Here is a 21,473-nt window from a genome sequence, read left to right on the forward strand (position 1 = left end):
ACATTGGGAGGGAGCTGTGTCCCCCAACGGAGGCTCCAAGAAACAGATTTTACGGTAAGCAACCAAAAATCCTGTTTTCTTTATCGCCTCTCATTGGGGGACACAAGAACCATGGGACGTCCCAAAGCAGTCCCAAGGGCGGGAAAAACAGACTTCCATCAGGTCAGAGGACTCACCACTGCCACCTGCAAGATCCTTCTGCCTAGGCTGGCGTCCGCCGAAGCGTAGGTATGGACCTTGTCAAATTTGGCGAACGTGTGGATGGAAGACCAAGTTGCCGCTTTGCAAAGCTGTAGGGCGGAAGCCCTGTGGTGCACCGCCCAGGAGACGCCGACTGCCCGGGTAGAGTGAGCCTTAATCCCAGGAGGGGGCACTCTGTACTTAACCCGGTAAGCCTCCGGAATTGCAGTTCTGATCCAGCGAGCAATAGTCGCCTTGGAAGCCGGTTGGCCTCTGCGTGGGCCATCAGGAATGACCAAAAGAGAATCAGTCTCTTGGAAAGTGGACGTTCTATCCAGGTAGATCCCCACTGCCCTGACGAGGTCCAGCTTGTTCAACTATCGCTCCAAAGAATGAGTCGGAGCTGGACAAAAGGAAGGTAGAACAATGTCCTCGTTGAGGTGGAAGAGGCGGAGGCCTGAGGACCACCTTGTCCTGGTAGATGACTAAGAACGGAGGACGGCAAGAAAGAGCCGCCAACTCGGAAACGCGGTGGATAGAAGTGATGGCCACAAGAAAGGCCACCTTCCAAGATAGGACTAACAGCCCTGAGGGGCTCACAGGGGAAAACCCTCAGAACGTCCAGTACCAGGATTAAATCCCATGAATCCACAGGGGCCCTGTACGAAGGAACAGCGTGGGCCACTCCTTGAGGAAAGGTCTTCACCTGTGGTCGGGAAGCTAAAGTCTTCTGAAAAACAAAAGGATGGAAAGCGCAGAGAACTGACCCTTCAGGGAACTAAGAGCCAGGCCCGAATCCAGTCCTGCCTGAAGAAAAGCAAAAATGGAAGGCAGGGAAAAAGGACATAGATGAAACACGGTTGGACTCGCACCAACGGAAGTAAGCCTTCCAGGTACAATAGTAGATCCTGGAAGACGAAGGCTTTCGAGCCTGAATCATGGTGTGAATCACCTGTCCAAAAGGCCGGACGCTCCTAGAACTGCGGTCTCAAAAACCACGCCGTTAAAAGGAGCGACCGAGAATTCGGGTGGCAGATCGGACCCTGAGACCGCAGATCGGGCCTGCCTGGAAGGCGCCAGGGAGCGTCCGCGAGAATATTGACGAGCTCCGCGAACCAAGCTCTCCTGGGCCAATCCGGGGTGATCAGAATGACCGGCACCCCTTCCGCTTTGATCATCTTCAACAGTCTGGGAAGGAATGGAAGGGGTGGGAACAGGTAGGGCAGCACGAACTGTGACCAAGGGATGGCCAGAGCGTCGACGCCCACTGCGAAAATCGCGAGACCTGGAGATGAACTGCGGAACCTTCCTGTTCATTTGAGACGCCGTGAGATCCACGTCCGGAGTCCCCCATCAAAGACAAATCTGATGGAAGACCTCCGGATGCAAGGACCATTCCCCTGCCGCGAGGCCCTTGCGGCTGAGGAAGTCGGCGGCCCAATTTTCCACGCCGGGGATATGCACCGCGGATATCACCGGAACTGTTGCCACTGCCCAGAGGAGGATCTTGGATACCTCGGCCAAGGAGCTCCGAGGCCCCCCTTGATGGTTGACATATGCCACCGCCATGGCATTGTCCGTCTGGATTCGAATTGGAATACCCCTGCGAATCCTTTTCCAGTGACGAAGGGACAGAAAATGGCCCGGATCTCGAGGACAATGATCGGCAAGGTTGCTTCCTGCACCGACCAGCGGCCCTGTACAGTCAGGTGGCGAAAAACCGCACCCCAGCCGAGCAGGCTGGCGTCCGTATCAACACCTGCCAGGGACTGGAAGGATCTCTTGTCTTCGGGAAGAAAGACCTTCGTCTGATGAGTGTCGAAGAGCACGCCCAGAAATATGATGTGCTGAGGAATAAGGCAGGGCTACTTCCGGTTGACCGGCCACACGAAACAGGCTAGGCTGTCGACGATGGACAGGCTTTCCTGAGCCTGAGAAAAGGACAGAGCCTTGATGAAGATGTCGTCGAGGTGTGGAAACAGAACCAGGCCTCTGACCCTCAAGATGGCCGTCAGTGCCGCCATGATCTTCATGAAAACTCTTGGGGCGGTTGCAAGACCGAACGGCAGGGCGACAAACTGAAAATATTCCTGAAGCACTGCAAACCGCAGGTATCGGTGATGTCCCGGAAATATCGGAACGTGGAGGTAGGCGTCCTAAATATCTATGGAACACAGAAATTCCTGAGCCTCCATGGAAGCAATTACTGAACGAAGGGATTCAATCCTGAAGTGCTTCAGACAAACTCTCCTGTTCAGTAATTTGAGGTCCAGAATGGGACGCATCCTGCCGTCTTTTTTCGGTACCACAAAAAGGTTGGAATAGAAACCTGTGAACCGCTCTTTTTCTGGGACGGGAACAATTACCCCGGCTTTGAGGGCTTTGAGAAGAGAAGTGATGGCTGCGAAGAAACCTGGAACTACAGCGGGATCTCTTGGAGGTCGGGATTCTAAGAAACGATCCCGGGGTCGAGAAACTAACTCTATCTTGTATCCGAGGATACAACTTCTCTGACCCATGCGTCCTCTACTGAGGAGATCCAGACGTCCCTGAAGAAGAGAAGACGGCCGCCCAGCCGGGGAGGTGGGATGTCGACTAGCCGAAAGTCAGGCCGAGGTGGTTCTTCCAGTCCTGGAGGGCCTACCCTGGGAGTAGCGAGGACGCCAGGAAGGAGTGGGCCTAAAGGATGCCGCCTTCTTCTCCTGGCGTGCCTGTGGCATTTGATGCTGCTGGGAGAAGGAGTTTGATGCCGCGAAGCGACGAAAAGGCCGAAAACACCGAAATTGACGTCTAAAAGAGAGGCGACGAGGCTTGGTCTGGGGAAGAAGAGAGCCTGTGCCCCCAGTAGCGTCCTTAATGATTTGGTCCAGCTTAGAACCAAAAAGGACGAGACCCCTGAAAAGGCAGGCTGGTAAGGGACTTTTTAGAGGACAAATCCGCCTGCCAGGCCTTAAGCCAAACGGTCCGGCGGATGGCAACCACGTTGCTGGACGCCTGAGCCGCACAAGACGCGGCGTCCAGATAGGCTGAGACCAGATATTCACCCGCGTGAGAAATCTGGTTGGCTAGTCCCGCCAGCTGTCCGGAAGGAACCCCGTTCAGAATGCCCTGACGGAGCTGTTTGGCCCATTTGGATATGGATTTAGAAACCCAAGTGGAAGCAAAGGCCGGGCAAAGACTGGCTGCGGCAGCTTCAAAGGCTGACTTCGCAAAAGATTCTATGACTATCGTTAGAATCCTTCAGAGATGTTCCGCCGGACAGTGGGAGGACCGTGTTGGAGGATAGTCTAGAAACCGGAGGATCCACCAAGAGATAAGCCGTCCAATTAGCGGTGAGCTCCGGAGAAAAGGGATATAAAACGCCAAGTCGCTTTCCTCTCTGAAAGCATCTGGTCGGGTTCTCTCTTTCTCTGGTCATAATCTCCTCGAATTCCGGGTGAGGAACGAAAAACTTGGAAGGTGGTTTAGCCCATCTAAACGAAACCGCCTAATCTGCGGGTTCCGTAGAGGACTCCTTGATGCCACAGGTTAGATTTATCGCTCCAATGAGATTCTGAACCATCCCTCATGGTAGCGATCTGGTTAGAATCCAGCTCCGAAACATGCTCCGAAGGCGCATCAGAGAACGCCTCGCCTGACTCAGGGGAGGAGGATCGGGAGGACGCCGACCGCAGAGGAGGACCGAGTGGCGAGATGGAGCGAGAAGAGGACTCAGACCGGCGTTCCTGTCTGGACCTTTGCGGCTAGCAATGGAGGGCTCGGACGGAGCTTCCTGCGACCCGCTGGCTACTGCGAGGTCTGCAGGGGTAACCGATCCAGCACGGACACCAAAGTTTGAGACGCCAGAGTTAGATCGGCCACCGATTGGGACAGAGAGGAAGCCCAGCCTGGGATGGGGGTATCACTCTCAGGCGGATCGGCCGGGGAATCTTGGAAGCGGTGGAAACAATCGGGTTGCTGCAAAGCCTGACAGAGCTGAGGCAGAAGAGGAAGAAGTAGGAGGACCCCCTTAGAGTTAGACATTTGAAGAGGTCCCTGAAGAAAATGCCAGAGGGTTAGGGGACAGTGGGGCAGAGGGGGGTGTCAGTCTGCAGTGCAGAGCTACTCACGGCAGACGAAAAGCACAGATACCAGGATGCTGTAGGCCTGAAGGAAGATGCTGTGGATCTCCGGTGCAGATGGTGTGCTGTGCCCCCAGAAAGGATCGCTCTGCGGAGTTCTCCGGCGCAGGTGTGTGGCACGATAGAGAAAAACTCGTGCCCTGAGTGTCCGGCAGCCGGCGTGGAGGAAGGGGCGGAGCCAGTCAAGATGGTGTCGGTGGGTGGGGAAAAGCAGGGCACAGATTGTCGGGCGGGAGAAAGCTCGCCCGATGAAAAAGGAAGTGGGCGGAGCGCGGCACCGGAAGTAGGGGTCTATATTAGAAGCCGGTGCCCGCTGAGAAGAACCCCCGCGGCGCAGACACTGCCCGGCAGAGAGGCGCTGAAGCCGCCGCATGAAAGAGCAAGCGCTGCCGCCGGTTAAGAGTCGCCGGAGTAGGCCCCGGAAAAGCCGGGGCCTAAATTAGGAGCCGGTGACCGGAGAGAAGATCCCCACGGCGCAGACGCTGCCCGGCAGAGCGGCGCAGCAGCCGCCGCATTTAAGAGAGGGAGCGCTGCCGCCGGTGAAGAGTCGCCGGAGTAGGCCCCGGAAAAGTCGGGGCCTAAATTAGGAGCCGGAAGCAACAGTGCTGGCTGTGGAGGTGAGCGACGCCTGAGAGGCCGCCGCATAGAACGCTGAGGGGGGAACGCTGAGGGTAGGTGGTACGCCGCAAGTAGGCCCGGGAAAGGCCGGGGCCTAAATTAGGAGCCAGCGACCGCTGAGGGAAAAGCTGCAGGCAGGAGTGTGCCGCAAGCAGGCCCCGGGAGGCCGGGGCCTGAAGGAAGAACGGCGACCGCTGGAGGAACGCGGTGGGGCATGGAAAGGTAGCACGGCTGACAGAAAAAAACGCCACGTCAGAAAGAGCCACCGTGCAGGGAACGGGGAAAGTGCTGCAAATGCAGCGATGACCCCGCGCTGAGTCCTGGGAACCCCTTTAGAAATACTCACCTAGTAAAATCCCACGTCGTCTGCTACTAACCTTGAGAAGGTATCAGACGTCCATAGGAGCTGTGATGGACGTCCTCGTCTCCTCCGACTGACAGGCTCTGGTAGGCGAATGGGTGAGGGACGGAGCCAGGACCGGACTTCTGAGCACGCTTGTGTGCTAGGCTCTTGGTCCTGCTGAGGGATCGATGAGGATACGGGGTGGCAGTACACGCCGTACTCATAGTCCGCTTGTGGGAATACAGGTGTGACTCTTCACCCTGTATCCCTTCCGGAAAACCTGAAAAGAAACGACGCACATTGAGGTAGATAAGGGTCTAATGAAAGACCCGTGTCCACCTCCTACTGACACTAAGCTAAACTGAAGAGTATAATGCCAGTCGGTGGGGTGTACACTGCAGAGGAGGAGCTAACTTTTTTATTTGCATAGTGTCAGCCTCCTAGTGGCAGCAGCATACACCCATGGTTCCTGTGTCCCCCAATGAGAGGCGATAAAGAAATAAAAATATTATATGGTATGTTATGTTACATATCGGCAAAAATGCCTATAAAAATGAGTCATGTTTTGTTACGAAAACGAAAATATTGGAATGTACTTTTTCTATATCTTTAAAACGATATGAAGCGTTTGATACGCTTAAAATTGTTAATGAAACAATACAAAGTCTTATAGACACCCATTATATGTCAAATGTCTATTATAATATGGAATATTATATGTTATATGTTACCTAATGACAAACAATGCCTTCAAACTTGAATCTTGTTATGTTGCTAAAATGAAAATAAAAACATTGGAAAAAAGCTGGAAAATGATATTACGAGGGCGGACTAGATGAACCTCTTTACAACAGTATGTAAGGTGAGTCTGTCAGCACAAAATGACTGTTCAAACCAATCCCAGGCACTTGGTGCACCCGTGGTGTGACCAAACAGTTCCAACCGATTCGTTTTCCGTCCATCTCTACCCTTCTGGGATACAGCTGTTTTACACAGCAGACACTGGCTGGTAACTACAGCGATTGGAGGGAGCTCTGATCGTAGCAGTTTAACCCCCTTGGACGCCTTGGTCTCTATGGCATCTAAGGGGTTAGATGACAGGAGAAGGGGGAGACCTCAGTCCACTGGTTCCCCGCAACGCAGGCTCAGGGATCAAATGGGTTGTTTAATGGCAGTGACCCAATTTGGACCTTTGCTGTGGGCCACCACCTGGATTACTATGTATGATCCCAATTTATAGGGCTGTTCCTAAAAAGTCATGTGGACAAGATGTGATTTTATACCCTTCTGAGCACTTACGTGGCCACAAGAAGAAAAATAAGAAAATTACTATTAGGGACAAATTACTGGTGAGCATGGGTGGTCCCATCAAGGACATTAATGCGTAAGTCTTCTCCTGCAGGTCTCACCCGGACTAGGAGCGATCTGTTCCCTCAAGTTCTAGGAAGGAAATCGCTCTTCTGGTTTCACCCCCGTGGTATACTCTGAGTGAATCTGTCTTCACTTTTCTTACCTTGTATATGACTAGGTCGTGAATGCCGTCCCTCAGCGTCGTCCCATCTTGGTTCATCAGCCGGACAAATGCCACTCCAAACACTTTCTCTGACTTGTCCCGGGCTGGTAAAAAAACAAAGAAAGCAAAACATGGCTTATATCACATAGACATCAGACAGGTTGAAGATGATCTGGAGGTTTTTCACACAGTGCCTTGAAAAAGTATTCATACCCCGTGAACTTTTCCACATTTTCTCACCCACAAACAAATGCATTTTATTGGGATTTTATTTGATGTACCAACACTAAGTACAAAGTATTTGTGAAGTGTAAAGGAAATGATAGATGATGTTCTAATTATTTTAAAAATATAAATCTGAAAATTGTGAGGTGATTTTTGTATTCAGCCCCCCGGAGTCAATACATTGAAGGACCACCTTTGGCTGTAATACTGCTGTAAGTCTTCTGGGGATGTCTGTACCAGTTTTGCACATCTAGAGGTGACATTTTTGGCCATTCTTCCTTGCACACTCGCTCAGTGAGATTGGATGGAGGCGTGAACAGCAATTTTCAAGTCTTTCCACAGATTCTCAATAGGATTTAGATCTGGACTTTGACTTGGCCGTTCATACACACATGAATCTAGACCATCCAATGGAGCTCTGGCGGTGTTGTTTAGGGTCGTTGTCCTGCTGGAAGGTGATTCTACAGCCCAGTCTAAAGTCTTTTGCAGCTTCTAACAGGTTTTCCTCCAGGATTGACCTGTATTTATCTCCTTCCGTCTTCCCATCAACTCTGACCAGCTTCCCCGCCACTGCTGAAGAAAAGCGTCCCCACAGCATGATGCTGCAACCACCAAGTGTGATGGTGATTAATGTTTAATCAAGACCAGATACTATATCAGCACGACTTTGGCCACGGATACAGAAAATGGACTAGTAAAGACTCACATTCCTGAGAGGAGCGGTGCCGGAAGTTGAATCGTAGATGGCAGTGACTGACTTCTTCGATGGGTATAGAGACCTGGAGACAGAATAGAAGAACAATGAGTAAAAGGTAGAGCCAAGATAAAAATCTTATTTTAAAAGGTTCTGACTCATGTAGACATCCCCCCTAGGGACATCACAGAGGTGGTCAACACTACAGGAAACCCCTCTTTAAGAGCCAACAAGACCCTTGTTATGGCAGGCTTGAGCTGACTTCATAACTGCAGAGTCCAGACCTCCTCTGGTATTAGCATCAGCACATACAATGCACCTACACCGGAAGCTTCATGGACGAGCAGCTGCAGTCAGCCGTACATCACTAAGCACAATGCAGAGCGGCGGATGGAGTGGTGTAAAGCCGCCACCACTGGACTCTGAAGGAAAAGTGTTCTGTATAGTGACGGATCACACTTCTCAATCTGGCGACGGATGGACGAGTCTGGGTTTGGTGATTCCAGGAGAACATTACCAGCCTGAACGCATTGCGCCAGCTGGAGGAGACATAAGGTTAAGGGGGTGTTTCTTTCAAGAGAAGGCCTTGCCCCCTTAGCTCCAGTGAAGTGAAATCTTAACTCTTCACCATATCAAGACATTGTGGAGAATTGCAGCTTCCAAATTTTTTGAAACAGTTTGGAGAAGGCCTTTTTCTGTTCCCCATGACGGAGCCCAGTGCATACAGACATGGAGGGGGAGTGTGATGGAAGAACATGACAGAACCCGGACCTCATCTTATCCAACACCTTTGGGATGAACTAGACAGGAGATTGTCTGACCTCACAAATGCTCCTCTGGATGAGGGGGCAATAAAAATCACAACAGAGTCCTACAAAACCTTATAGAAAATCTTCTCAGAAGAGCGGGAATTGCTATAGTTGCAAAGGGGGGAACCGATTCCATATAATTCCCCATGGATTTATAATAGAAGGTCATAAAAGCTCCTGTAGGTGTAACGTGGAGGGGGCACGTGCTTGTATTCATTTAGAGTAAATCAATAAATATAGAGAATAGCAGATAAAATGGATATAAATCAATACATAAAAATGTGTAAATTAAGGAAAAATAATAAAATATTTAGAATTTGAGAGTCGTCAGTGGTTGATACCTTTAAAAATCAAAATGGAAAAATAATAAAGCATTGAAAAACAACAACAACAAAAAATAAATAATAATCTGTCTACCCCCCAAAATGTGCAATATTAGGCATTTTTGGTGTTACCAACGATACTCCCCTCTCGACAATAATTCTGTTGTACCCTAAAAGTCATCTTCTGGGGCTTTATTATAGAATGTCTGCACTTATGCCATTATCCTCCATGCACGGGGGCTGCCGAGTGTTTGTTCTTTGTGCACAATTCACACATGTGAGACACATACGTCAAATGCAAAAGAAGTGAAATAAAAAAAAAAAAAAAAAATCAGGGTGGGTCTTTAAGGGGTTAAATCTTTGTTTTTGTACTATATACACTGAGTAAAAGGGTATAGGAGAGAAGACTGGAAGGGGAACAGACAGACGCCCCATGGCGTCCTTGATTCTACAGTTTTGTTGTATGGCAGCTGTCTGGGAGGAGAAGCCCCCCGCTGGCACGGCAGCTGCTGACATAACCAGGGCCCCTCCTATAAATGAGGCAGCGGGACATGCGGAAAACGTATACAGAAATGTGATTGTGAAGGCCGGACACTGCTGCAGTCACTGTACGGAAGGACGAGACCGGCTGCTCCTCCGCCCAGAGATGGCGTGATCGGGGCCCAGTGCTGTCATCTGCTCCAGCTGTGTAGTGTATGAGGAATATTAGCACATATTTTTTTGGGGGGGCCTTGTGTCGTCATTTTCTGGGACCCATAACATTTTTATTTTTTGGCCGATGGAACTTAATTTTTGTGGGGTGAGATAACGTTTTTATTAGTACCATGTGACTTTTTGATCGCTTGTTACAGCCTTTTTTTTATGTAATTGCGGAGACCAAAAAAACCTCGTAATTTTTTGGTGTTTTTCTGCATATAGCAAAAATTTTGGTCTCCTTCGAAGCCCAGGTAAAGGCAAGGAGCTCCGTAATGACAAGCATGGAGGTCGTCAGGCGACTTGACAACCTATTCGTGGCCTACGATCAAGTCACAGGCACGCCGATGGGCGGAGAGAATGGCGTGCACCCATGCCGCTGGCCGAGACTGACGGCGGCATTTAACAGGTTAACAATTGCAGGCAGAGCAGTGCTCCACCTGTGATTGTTAGCGGCAGGTCCTGGCTGTAATACACAGCCATCATCTGCTGGGTACATGTAGGACAGATGTTGTGAAGGGGTTAATAACCACCAAGGAACGAGCCGCACAAGTGGGTCCCCGACAGCTTCTTCCCCACTGGAATGACAGGACTCCAGCTGATTGGTCAGCGTCATACAGGGAGAAGTCGTCCACGCCTCCAGTGAAATCTATCTGATAACTCCCACCTGGACTTAAGTAAAGTTAACTCATAACGTGCCAAAAATTTCATTTCTAATATCTACGCAACTGAGAAGCGAAATTAAAAAAATACAAAAAAACATTTTATTCCCCTCTGCAACCACTTTTACATGGTCTGTCCAGTTTAACATGAAACATTTGGTAAATGGTAGGAAATCGATATCACAATATTTTAGACTTGAACACTCGTTCCATTAGTAACATAGTTAGTAAGGCCGAAAAAAGACATTTGTCCATCCAGTTCAGCCTATATTCCATCATAATAAATACCCAGATCTACGTCCTTCTACAGAACCTAATAATTGTATGATACAATATTGTTCTGCTCCAGGAAGACATCCAGGCCTCTCTTGAACCCCTCGACTGAGTTCGCCATCACCACCTCCTCAGGCAAGCAATTCCAGATTCTCACTGCCCTAACAGTAAAGAATCCTCTTCTATGTTGGTGGAAAAACCTTCTCTCCTCCAGACGCAAAGAATGCCCCCTTGTGCCCGTCACCTTCCTTGGTATAAACAGATCCTCAGCGAGATATTTGTATTGTCCCCTTATATACTTATACATGGTTATTAGATCGCCCCTCAGTCGTCTTTTTTCTAGACTAAATAATCCTAATTTCGCTAATCTATCTGGGTATTGTAGTTCTCCCATCCCCTTTATTAATTTTGTTGCCCTCCTTTGTACTCTCTCTAGTTCCATTATATCCTTCCTGAGCACCGGTGCCCAAAACTGGACACAGTACTCCATGTGCGGTCTAACTAGGGATTTGTACAGAGGCAGTATAATGCTCTCATCATGTGTATCCAGACCTCTTTTAATGCACCCCATGATCCTGTTTGCCTTGGCAGCTGCTGCCTGGCACTGGCTGCTCCAGGTAAGTTTATCATTAACTAGGATCCCCAAGTCCTTCTCCCTGTCAGATTTACCCAGTGGTTTCCCGTTCAGTGTGTAATGGTGATATTGATTCCTTCTTCCCATGTGTATAACCTTACATTTGTTAAACCTCATCTGCCACCTTTCAGCCCAAGTTTCCAACTTATCCAGATCCATCTGTAGCAGAATACTATCTTCTCTTGTATTAACTGCTTTACATAGTTTTGTATCATCTGCAAATATCGATATTTTACTGTGTAAACCTTCTACCAGATCATTAATGAATATGTTGAAGAGAACAGGTCCCAATACTGACCCCTGCGGTACCCCACTGGTCACAGCGACCCAGTTAGAGACTATACCATTTATAACCACCCTCTGCTTTCTATCACTAAGCCAGTTACTAACCCATTTACACACAATTTCCCCCAGACCAAGCATTCTCATTTTGTGTACCAACCTCTTGTGCGGCACGGTATCAAACGCTTTGGAAAAATCGAGATATACCACGTCCAATGACTCACCGTGGTCCAGTCTATAGCTTACCTCTTCATAAAAACTGATTAGATTGGTTTGACAGGAGCGATTTCTCATAAACCCATGCTGATATGGAGTTAAACAGTTATTCTCATTGAGATAATCCAGAATAACATCCCTCAGAAACCCTTCAAATATTTTACCAACAATAGAGGTAAGACTTACTGGCCTATAATTTCCAGGTTCACTTTTAGAGCCCTTTTTGAATATTGGCACCACATTTGCTATGCGCCAATCCTGCGGAACAGACCCTGTCGCTATAGAGTCCCTAAAAATAAGAAATAATGGTTTATCTATTACATTACTTAGTTCTCTTAGTACTCGTGGGTGTATGCCATCCGGACCCGGAGATTTATCTATTTTAATCTTATTTAGCCGGTTTCGCACCTCTTCTTGGGTTAGATTGGTGACCCTTAGTATAGGGTTTTCATTGTTTCTTGGGATTTCACCTAGCATTTCATTTTCCACCGTGAATACCGTGGAGAAGAAGGTGTTTAATATGTTAGCTTTTTCCTCGTCATCTACAACCATTCTTTCCTCACTATTTTTTAAGGGGCCTACATTTTCAGTTTTTATTCTTTTACTATTGATATAGTTGAAGAACAGTTTGGGATTAGTTTTACTCTCCTTAGCAATGTGCTTCTCTGTTTCCTTTTTGGCAGCTTTAATTAGTTTTTTAGATAAAGTATTTTTCTCCCTATAGTTTTTTAGAGCTTCAGTGGTGCCATCCTGCTTTAGTAGTGCAAATGCTTTCTTTTTACTGTTAATTGCCTGTCTTACTTCTTTGTTTAGCCACATTGGGTTTTTCCTATTTCTAGTCCTTTTATTCCCACAAGGTATAAACCGCTTACACTGCCTATTTAGGATGTTCTTAAACATTTCCCATTTATTATCTGTATTCTCATTTCTGAGGATATTGTCCCAGTCTACCAGATTAAGGGCATCTCTAAGCTGGTCAAACTTTGCCTTCCTAAAGTTCAATGTTTTTGTGACTCCCTGACAAGTCCCCCTAGTGAAAGACAGGTGAAACTGCACAATATTGTGGTCGCTATTTCCTAAATGCCCAACCACCTGCAGATTTGTTATTCTGTCAGGTCTATTAGATAGTATTAGGTCTAAAAGTGCTGCTCCTCTGGTTGGATTCTGCACCAATTGTGAAAGATAATTTTTCTTGGTTATTAGCAGAAACCTGTTGCCTTTATGGGTTTCACAGGTTTCTGTTTCCCAGTTAATATCCGGGTAGTTAAAGTCCCCCATAACCAGGACCTCATTATGGGTTGCAGCTTCATCTATCTGCTTTAGAAGTAGACTTTCCATGCTTTCTGTTATATTTGGGGGTTTGTAACAGACCCCAATGAGAATTTTGTTACCATTTTTCCCTCCATGAATTTCAACCCATATGGACTCGACATCCTCATTCCCTTCGCTAATATCCTCCCTTAAAGTGGACTTTAGACAAGACTTTACATAGAGACAAACCCCTCCTCCTCTCCGATTTTTACGATCCTTTCTAAACAGACTGTAACCCTGTAAGTTAACTGCCCAGTCATAGCTTTCATCTAACCATGTCTCGGTTATTCCCACTATGTCAAAGTTACCTGTAGATATTTCTGCTTCTAGTTCTTCCATCTTGTTTGTCAGGCTTCTGGCGTTTGCGAGCATGCAGTTCAGAGGATTTTGTTTTGTTCCAATCTCCTCACTGTGGATTGTTTTAGAAATGTTCTTACCTCCCTTCTGAGTATGTTTTCCTGGGTCGTCTTTGTTCGAGTCTAATGTTTTTCTTCCCGTCCCCTCTTCTTCTAGTTTAACGCCCTCCTGATGAGTGTAGCGAGTCTTCTGGCGAATGTGTGTTTCCCAGGTTTGTTGAGGTGTAGTCCGTCTCTGGCGAGGAGTCCATCATACCAGTAATTCACACCATGGTCCAGGAATCCAAATCCTTGTTGTCTGCACCATCGTCTTAGCCAGTTGTTTGCATCAAGGATCCTGTTCCATCTCCTGGTGCCATGCCCGTCTACTGGAAGGATAGAAGAAAAAACTACCTGTGCATCCAGTTCCTTTACTTTCTTCCCCAACTCTTCAAAGTCCTTGCAGATTGTCGGTAGGTCCTTCCTTGCCGTGTCATTGGTGCCAACATGTATCAGAAGAAATGGGTGGACGTCCTTGGAGCTGAAGAGCTTTGGTATCCTATCGGTCACATCCTTGATCATCGCACCTGGAAGGCAGCATACTTCTCTTGCAGTTATGTCCGGTCTGCAGATGGCTGCTTCGGTGCCTCTCAGTAGTGAGTCTCCCACCACCACCACTCTTCGTTGCTTCTTGGCTGTACTTTTTGCTGTCACTTGTTGCTGTGTGCCCTTTTCTTTTTTGCTTGCTGGTATTGCTTCATTCTTAGGTGTGCCATCTTCATCCTCTACAAAGATTTGATATCGGTTCTTCAGTTGTGTGGTTGGTGATTTCTCCATGGTCTTCTTGCTTCTTTTGGTCACATGCTTCCACTCATCTGCTTTTGGAGGTTCTCTGACACTTTTTGCACCTTCTGTGACCAGTAGAGATGCTTCTGTTCTGTCTAGAAAGTCTTCATTCTCTTTGATGAGTTTCAAAGTTGCTATTCTTTCTTCCAGACCCCGCACCTTTTCTTCTAAAAGGGCCACTAGTCTACACTTCTGACAGGTGAAATTTAATTCTTCTTCTGGTCGATCTGTGAACATGTAGCACATGCTGCAGCTCACCATGTAGGTTGTCACATCTGCCATGTTGCTCCTAGATCCTGCTGACTTGCTGTGTGTTTTCCTTCTTGTGTAATCTACTCAGCCAAGCTCTCTTGCAATAATGTCCTACAGGCAAAAATTCGCGCGCCGTAAGGCGCGCGGTTTGGTGATGCTTTCGAAGCAGCTGGTTCCGGCTGTACCCAACGATCTTCTAGCTTAGGGAGACTCATAGATCTCATAGATAATGCTCGGCATTTACTATACAGTGGAGAACATTATTGACCCTGTAAGAGTTATAGAATTATACCGATACGCAGGCCCTGATATGGCCTATTAGACTTTGGTGACCTATAGCAGACCCACTGTTAGGGTACCGTCACACAGTGCAATTTTCATCGCTACGACGGCACGATTCGTGACGTTCGAGCGATATAGTTACGATCTCGCTGTGTCTGACACGCTCCTGCGATCAGGGACCCCGCTGAGAATCGTACGTCGTAGCAGATCGTTTGAAACTTTCTTTCGTCGTCTAGTGTCCCGCTGTGGCGGCATGATCGCATGGTGTAACATATATCGTATACGATGTGCGCATAGTAACCAACGGCTTCTACATCGCACATACGTCATGAAATTATCGCTCCAGCGTCGTACATTGCAAAGTGTGACAGCAGTCTACGACGCTGGAGCGATATTGTTACGATGCTGGAGCGTCACGAATCGTGCCGTCGTAGCGATGAAAATTGCACTGTGTGACGGTACCCTAAGGCCTATGTTTGCCATAGATACCATCAGCTTCTGGAGATCACTCTGCAGGGAGCCAATGGAGTGACAGATGGAGCAATCTTCCTTTGTCACACTCTTTACATGTCACTGTGGCATGTTTAGACTTAGTAAATGAGCTCTGCCGACCTTGAAAGCTCTTAAGCCCTTCTACTACATCTCGTAGTAGCCTCAGGATTTATATAGTACCGTTTTCCATCACAACTGTGTTTTAGCATTTTTTGTGTTATGTTGTTGAATAATGAATACTAATTTTTTTGTACGATGAGGTCTCTGTGCAGCTTTTTGTAGGTCATTTACATCTCGTAGTAGCCTCAGGATCATAATCCCATGGTGAATAACCCAACCACTGCCTTTTGTGACACGTCCATTCGGAAAAGTTAGTGAGCTGAAGGGATATGGCTAAACCACTTGTGCTAAGAATAAACATGTCTTCTGTTGCCTAATCCATGGTCTCAGTGTCCGAAAAAAAAGTGTTCAATGTGCTTCGAAAACTAGCTGTTTAGTGGAGCACCTTGCCTTGGGCAGTCAAGAGATCTTAGAAAAGATGCTCCAGCATGGTGTAAGTAAGAAATAGAAGTCAGGAGAGCCGATAGATGACTAACCTTGACCGTTTCGTACCAACTTGGCTGCTTGACCTGATAGTAAACCACAGATTTATACTCCGGTAGTCCATCCTGTCCAGCTCCAGGAATGATGGCTTTCTAAAAAAGAATGTAGAGCCTTTAGAGTCCCCTCTTGGCACCAGCACAAAATGCTCAATGTGCACAGCCCAGACCGTACCTCCAGTAAATTACCATCCTGGTCATGGACAGATACAGTCACCTCCACATTTTTCTGAGTTTTCTTTTTGCCCTTGTCAAACTCCCCCTGGATCAGAGTGATATAAATGTCGTTGCGAACATCTCCTAAAAAAAGATCAGAATGGAGAACTGTGTCATGGACCAGTATAAATGATAAAAGTATGGGCGAATGCACCAATATGTACCGGGCAGGATGATCTCTGGGAAACCCATCTTCCGGGCGACCGCAGTAGATCTGTCCACCAGATGAGAATATTCTTTCTGTACTTGATTCAAGTCTCCGGGAAGAAGCTTCAGAGAAATCCAGAGTCCTACGACCGAGGAAACAGGGACGGAAAGGTCTACTGAGAAGGACACAGCATATCTACGTAGGTTGCCCCCAAGAATCCTGAAAGCCCTTATGTCTAGAACAATATGGAGGAGTGTTTGGAAGAAGATTCACTGATTTTGACTTGTGATGGTCCTTACTCATGGCCTAAGCCGCCCACCATTTAGAAAGAGTATGGCGGCATCTGGCTATTCCCCAAAGGATCGGGCATATTGAACTCTGACATGCTTCATCCTTAAATCTGAAGGGAGATAAGCTAGGTACGTGTATACTGGTGGATCAGTGGGTAATAGCTGTTGGAAAGGTGGACATTTCAGAATATGCAGACAATTTGAAACAAATATGTACATTTTGGAAATTTCTTTCCTGGATATTGTTGCTGCTTTTCATCTCACCTTTAAAAATTCCCATCTCCAAAATCCTATCCCAAAATGTAGTAGGTGTAATAATAATAATATTAGCAAATACATTCAATTAGAAATGTAGTATAGTTCTTCTGATTTGCTGTCGCTTACCCCATGTGCAGGGCATTGCATTAGCTTAGGTATCCATGGTTACGACCACTAACAAATAACTGTCACTACATCAGTGGTCATAGCTAAACTTCTGCAATGCCCTGCACATGGGGTAAGCGACATAGTGAATCAGAAGAACTACACTACATTTCTAATTGGAGGTATTTTCGAATATTATTATTATTACGCCTACTGTATATTGGGATAGGATCTTGCAGAAGGGAATACCCTTTTAAGGAACGGTTTTACTGCATTTTTATTGGTTCACGCCGGCCTGTATGAGAGTCCATACCCTGCCCCTTGTGGCTGACTTCCTTGGCTGCGATCACCTTGTTGTAGATGGTGGTCAGTGGTTCATTCTCGGCCAATACCCGGGAGCTGCTCAGAGGAGACATGATGAGCGGCCGCTGACTGATATAATTCTCCTTGGCCATTCTGACGAGAAACACGAGTACATGTAACCGGCCTTTAGAGAGAAGCTTTGCATTTCAATGGGCAGGTAACTTACGGGTGATAAGGGACAAAATGTTGTTTCTCCTCGTCATCTACTTTTCCATGGATCACATCGGAGATATCCATTACTGGCAAATAAAAGGAGGAAGATGGTTAATTTGGTCCTCCAGTTCTCATAAGACTAGGGTTCCCAACATCCAATGGGTGAGTAGAGAACCAGTGAGCATGTGCGACCATTCACAGCCAGTAGGAGTGGTGGTCGCACATGCTCAGTACTGTTCCATTTTCCCTACATATGAAAATAAGAAACTGTGTAATATATCTTATCAGAGAAATCTGATTATATCTCCTCCTGGACTGATCTCTCACTTTCCAGTTCATGGTTAGTATCTGTATTCAGTGAAGGCAGATTAACCCATTGTTGAGATAGGAGATTATAGTTGGTGCTTATAAGGTTCTATGGAGAGGGGAGGAGCTAGAGACTGACACTAACATTCTACTGCAAGGCCACCTACAGTTCTCCATAGAATGAGATAGGAGATGACAGTTGGTGCTTATAAGGTTCTATGGAGAGGGGAGGAGCTAGAGACTGACACTAACATTCTACTGAAAGGCCACCTACAGTTCTCCATAGAATGAGATAGGAGATGACAGTTGGTGCTTATAAGGTTCTATGGAGAGGGGAGGAGCTAGAGACTGACACTAACATTCTACTGAAAGGCCACCTACAGTTCTCCATAGAATGAGATAGGAGATGACAGTTGGGGCTTATAAGGTTCTATGGAGAGGGGAGGAGCTAGAGACTGACACTAACATTCTACTGCAAGGCCAGCTACAGTTCTCCATAGAATGAGATAGGAGATGACAGTTGGTACTTGTAAGGTTCTATGGAGAGGGGAGGAGCTAGAGGCCGACACCAACATTCTACTGAAAGGCAACCTACAGTTCTCCATAGAATAAGATAGGAGATGGCAGTTGGTGCTTATAAGGTTCTATGGATAGGGGAGGAGCTAGAGGCCGACACTAACATTCTACTGAAAGGCCAGCTACAGTTCTCCATAGAATGAGATAGGAGATGGCAGTTGGTGCTTATAAGGTTCTATGGAGAGGGGAGGAGCTAGAGGCCGACTCAGACATTCTACTGAAAGGCCAGCTACAGTTCTCCATAGAATGAGATAGGAGATGGCAGTTGGTGCTTATAAGGTTCTATGGAGAGGGGAGGAGCTAGAGGCTGACACTAACATTCTACTGAAAGGCCACCTACAGTTCTCCATAGAATTAGATAGAAGATGGCAGTTGGTGCTTATAAGGTTCTATGGAGAGGGGAGGAGCTAGAGGTCGACACTAACATTCTACTGAAAGGCCACCTACAGTTCTCCATAGAATGAGATAGGAGATGACAGTTGGTGCTTATAAGGTTCTATGGAGAGTGGAGGAGCTAGAGTCCGACTCAGACATTCTACTGCAAGGCCAGCTACAGTTCTCCATAGAATGAGATAGGAGATGGCAGTTGGTGCTTATAAGGTTCTATGGAGAGGGGAGGAGCTAGAGGCTGACACTAACATTCTACTGAAAGGCCACCTACAGTTCTCCATAGGATGAGATAGGAGATGACAGTTGGGTCTTATAAGGTTCTATGGAGAGGGGAGGAGCTAGAGGCTGACACTAATATTCTACTGAAAGGCCACCTACAGTTCTCCATAGGATGAGATAGGAGATGACAGTTGGTGCTTATAAGGTTCTATGGAGAGGGGAGGAGCTAGAGACTGACACTAACATTCTACTGAAAGGCCACCTACAGTTCTCCATAGAATGAGATAGGAGATGACAGTTGGTGCTTATAAGGTTCTATGGAGAGGGGAGGAGCTAGAGGCTGACACTAACATTCTACTGAAAGGCCACCTACAGTTCTCCATAGGATGAGATAGGAGATGACAGTTGGGTCTTATAAGGTTCTATGGAGAGGGGAGGAGCTAGAGGCTGACACTAACATTCTACTGAAAGGCCACCTACAGTTCTCCATAGGATGAGATAGGAGATGACAGTTGGTGCTTATAAGGTTCTATGGAGAGGGGAGGAGCTAGAGACTGACACTAACATTCTACTGAAAGGCCACCTACAGTTCTCCATAGAATGAGATAGGAGATGACAGTTGGTGCTTATAAGGTTCTATGGAGAGGGGAGGAGCTAGAGGCTGACACTAACATTCTACTGAAAGGCCACCTACAGTTCTCCATAGGATGAGATAGGAGATGACAGTTGGGTCTTATAAGGTTCTATGGAGAGGGGAGGAGCTAGAGGCTGACACTAACATTCTACTGAAAGGCCACCTACAGTTCTCCATAGAATGAGATAGGAGATGACAGTTGGTGCTTATAAGGTTCTATGGAGAGTGGAGGAGCTAGAGGCTGACACTAACATTCTACTGAAAGGCCACCTACAGTTCTCCATAGAATGAGATAGGAGATGACAGTTGGTGCTTATAAGGTTCTATGGAGAGTGGAGGAGCTAGAGGCCGACACTAACATTCTACTGAAAGGCCACCTACAGTTCTCCATAGAATGAGATAGGAGATGACAGTTGGTGCTTATAAGGTTCTATGGAGAGTGGAGGAGCTAGAGGCCGACACTAACATTCTACTGAAAGGCCACCTACAGTTCTCCATAGAATGAGATAGGAGATGACAGTTGGTGCTTATAAGGTTCTATGGAGAGTGGAGGAGCTAGAGACTGACACTAACATTCTACTGAAAGGCCAGCTACAGTTCTCCATAGAAAGTTATAAGCACCAACTGTCATCTCTGATTTCCCTCATGGGAAAATCTGTATTCACTGCCGACAGATTTTACCTATGAATTGGGATCAGTCCTGGAGGAGAAAGAAGCAGATTTCTCTGATTGTAATACATCCTAAGTCACTTATTTTCATATGTAGTATTGACTTATGAAATAAAGATGAAAATGTATGTTTGGCTAAAAAGGTTTTTTTTTTTTTTTTTTTTGTATTTGGAGGTCATTAAAATATTTGCACCATATTTCTTCTAAAGCCTTTGTGTTGTGCTTAAATCAACACAGAGGAGCTCAAAATAAAAAAAGAAGGAAGATAGCTATAAACACTCCGGTGAGAACGAGCTCACCAGCAGATTCTTAGTGGACTCATTTTGCAACCAGCAATAGACAGTGGAACAAAGAGGCTGCAGAAACCAAACGATTCCAAATTTACACCGAAACCCAAATGCAAAACTGATTTTTAGCCCAAAATACAGGCATTTAAAGGGTTGTTCCCAGTCTCATAGATGGATATTTTTTTCGATAATGATTGTAAACACAAGCACTTTTGCAATTTGCTGCTTGTTAAAATTTGCAGCCGTTCTTGAGATATTAACACTTTTGAGCTGGTTGCCTAGGAGACCGACCACCACTGCTGTTTAGCTTGTAAGCAGTGCACTAAAAATGGCCGGGATTAAAAGGTAACCGCGTGCTCCAGCGATCCGGGACAGCTTCAAAAACAGTGGTTAAAAGCTCAAAAAGGGAAAAGAGCTTGTAAGCACTGTGCATGTTCTGCTGCCTAGCAGCGGTGGTCGGTCTCCATGGTGATGAGTTGAAACCAAAAGAAAAATGTTAATATCTCAAGATCGGCTCAAAATTTTAAAAAGCAGTAAATTGAAAAATTGCTTGTATTTACATGTATTATCTGACAATAACCAATTCTGGAAGATGAGATTAACCCCTTTAAGTAAAAAAAAAAAAAAAAGTTGCCCCGAAGGATAAGTATCAGGAAGTTTACCTGCAACACCAAAGGGCCGTCTCAAGCCAAATGTATGTTTCTTCCCATCCTTCATTTCCATGTGTCCGACCCGTACGATCTGACACACGAGACTGATCCGAGGACGGATTAAATCCAGACTGCTGAGGTCCTGAAGAGGAGAGAGGTCAAAACTAGAATGAAAAACAAAACGGATCTGGTTCAAGATCAACAGAGAAAGCAGAAAAGGGAAGAAACTAGCAGACAACATGGACGACGCTTGATAACGAAGGGTAATAACAATTCAGGGGGAAAGGACAGAGAAGGAACATCGTAGAATTCATGTCTGATGGAAAGTAAAAGTCAGAGAGACTGAGCGTTTACCCTGTCTGTTCAAATTAGGAAAACTACAGCTGGTTTACCCAATAAAGTCAAGATGGAGAGACCCCGGATGACCCCCAGAAGATGGTCAGGGTGTAACATGGTAGAGGATTCAACCCCAACCTGCCACATACACATACCTGTAAGGTTTAGCC

The 21,473-nt window shown here is 46.6% G+C and overlaps 1 protein-coding gene across 2 annotated transcripts in view; it reads right to left on the reverse strand.

Annotated features, from left to right (window-relative positions):
* DOCK5 (dedicator of cytokinesis 5) overlaps positions 1 to 21,473 on the reverse strand; it is a 130,955-nt gene that overhangs the window by 54,546 nt on the left and 54,936 nt on the right. Inside the window, exons 10-17 of one of the 2 annotated variants that reach the window (XM_069767028.1) lie at positions 20,980 to 21,109; positions 17,250 to 17,322; positions 17,034 to 17,176; positions 16,084 to 16,209; positions 15,879 to 16,003; positions 15,701 to 15,799; positions 7,707 to 7,779; positions 6,776 to 6,879 (exon numbers count right to left, since the gene is read on the reverse strand). In XM_069767028.1, the coding sequence (XP_069623129.1) occupies positions 6,776 to 6,879; positions 7,707 to 7,779; positions 15,701 to 15,799; positions 15,879 to 16,003; positions 16,084 to 16,209; positions 17,034 to 17,176; positions 17,250 to 17,322; positions 20,980 to 21,109 (873 nt within the window). Of the gene's footprint in view, positions 1 to 6,775; positions 6,880 to 7,706; positions 7,780 to 15,700; positions 15,800 to 15,878; positions 16,004 to 16,083; positions 16,210 to 17,033; positions 17,177 to 17,249; positions 17,323 to 20,979; positions 21,132 to 21,473 lie in introns of both variants that reach the window. The other variant, XM_069767030.1, reaches the window with a different exon arrangement.

Source organism: Ranitomeya imitator, chromosome 4 (assembly GCF_032444005.1).
Source record: "Ranitomeya imitator isolate aRanImi1 chromosome 4, aRanImi1.pri, whole genome shotgun sequence".
Lineage (NCBI taxonomy): Eukaryota > Metazoa > Chordata > Amphibia > Anura > Dendrobatidae > Ranitomeya > Ranitomeya imitator.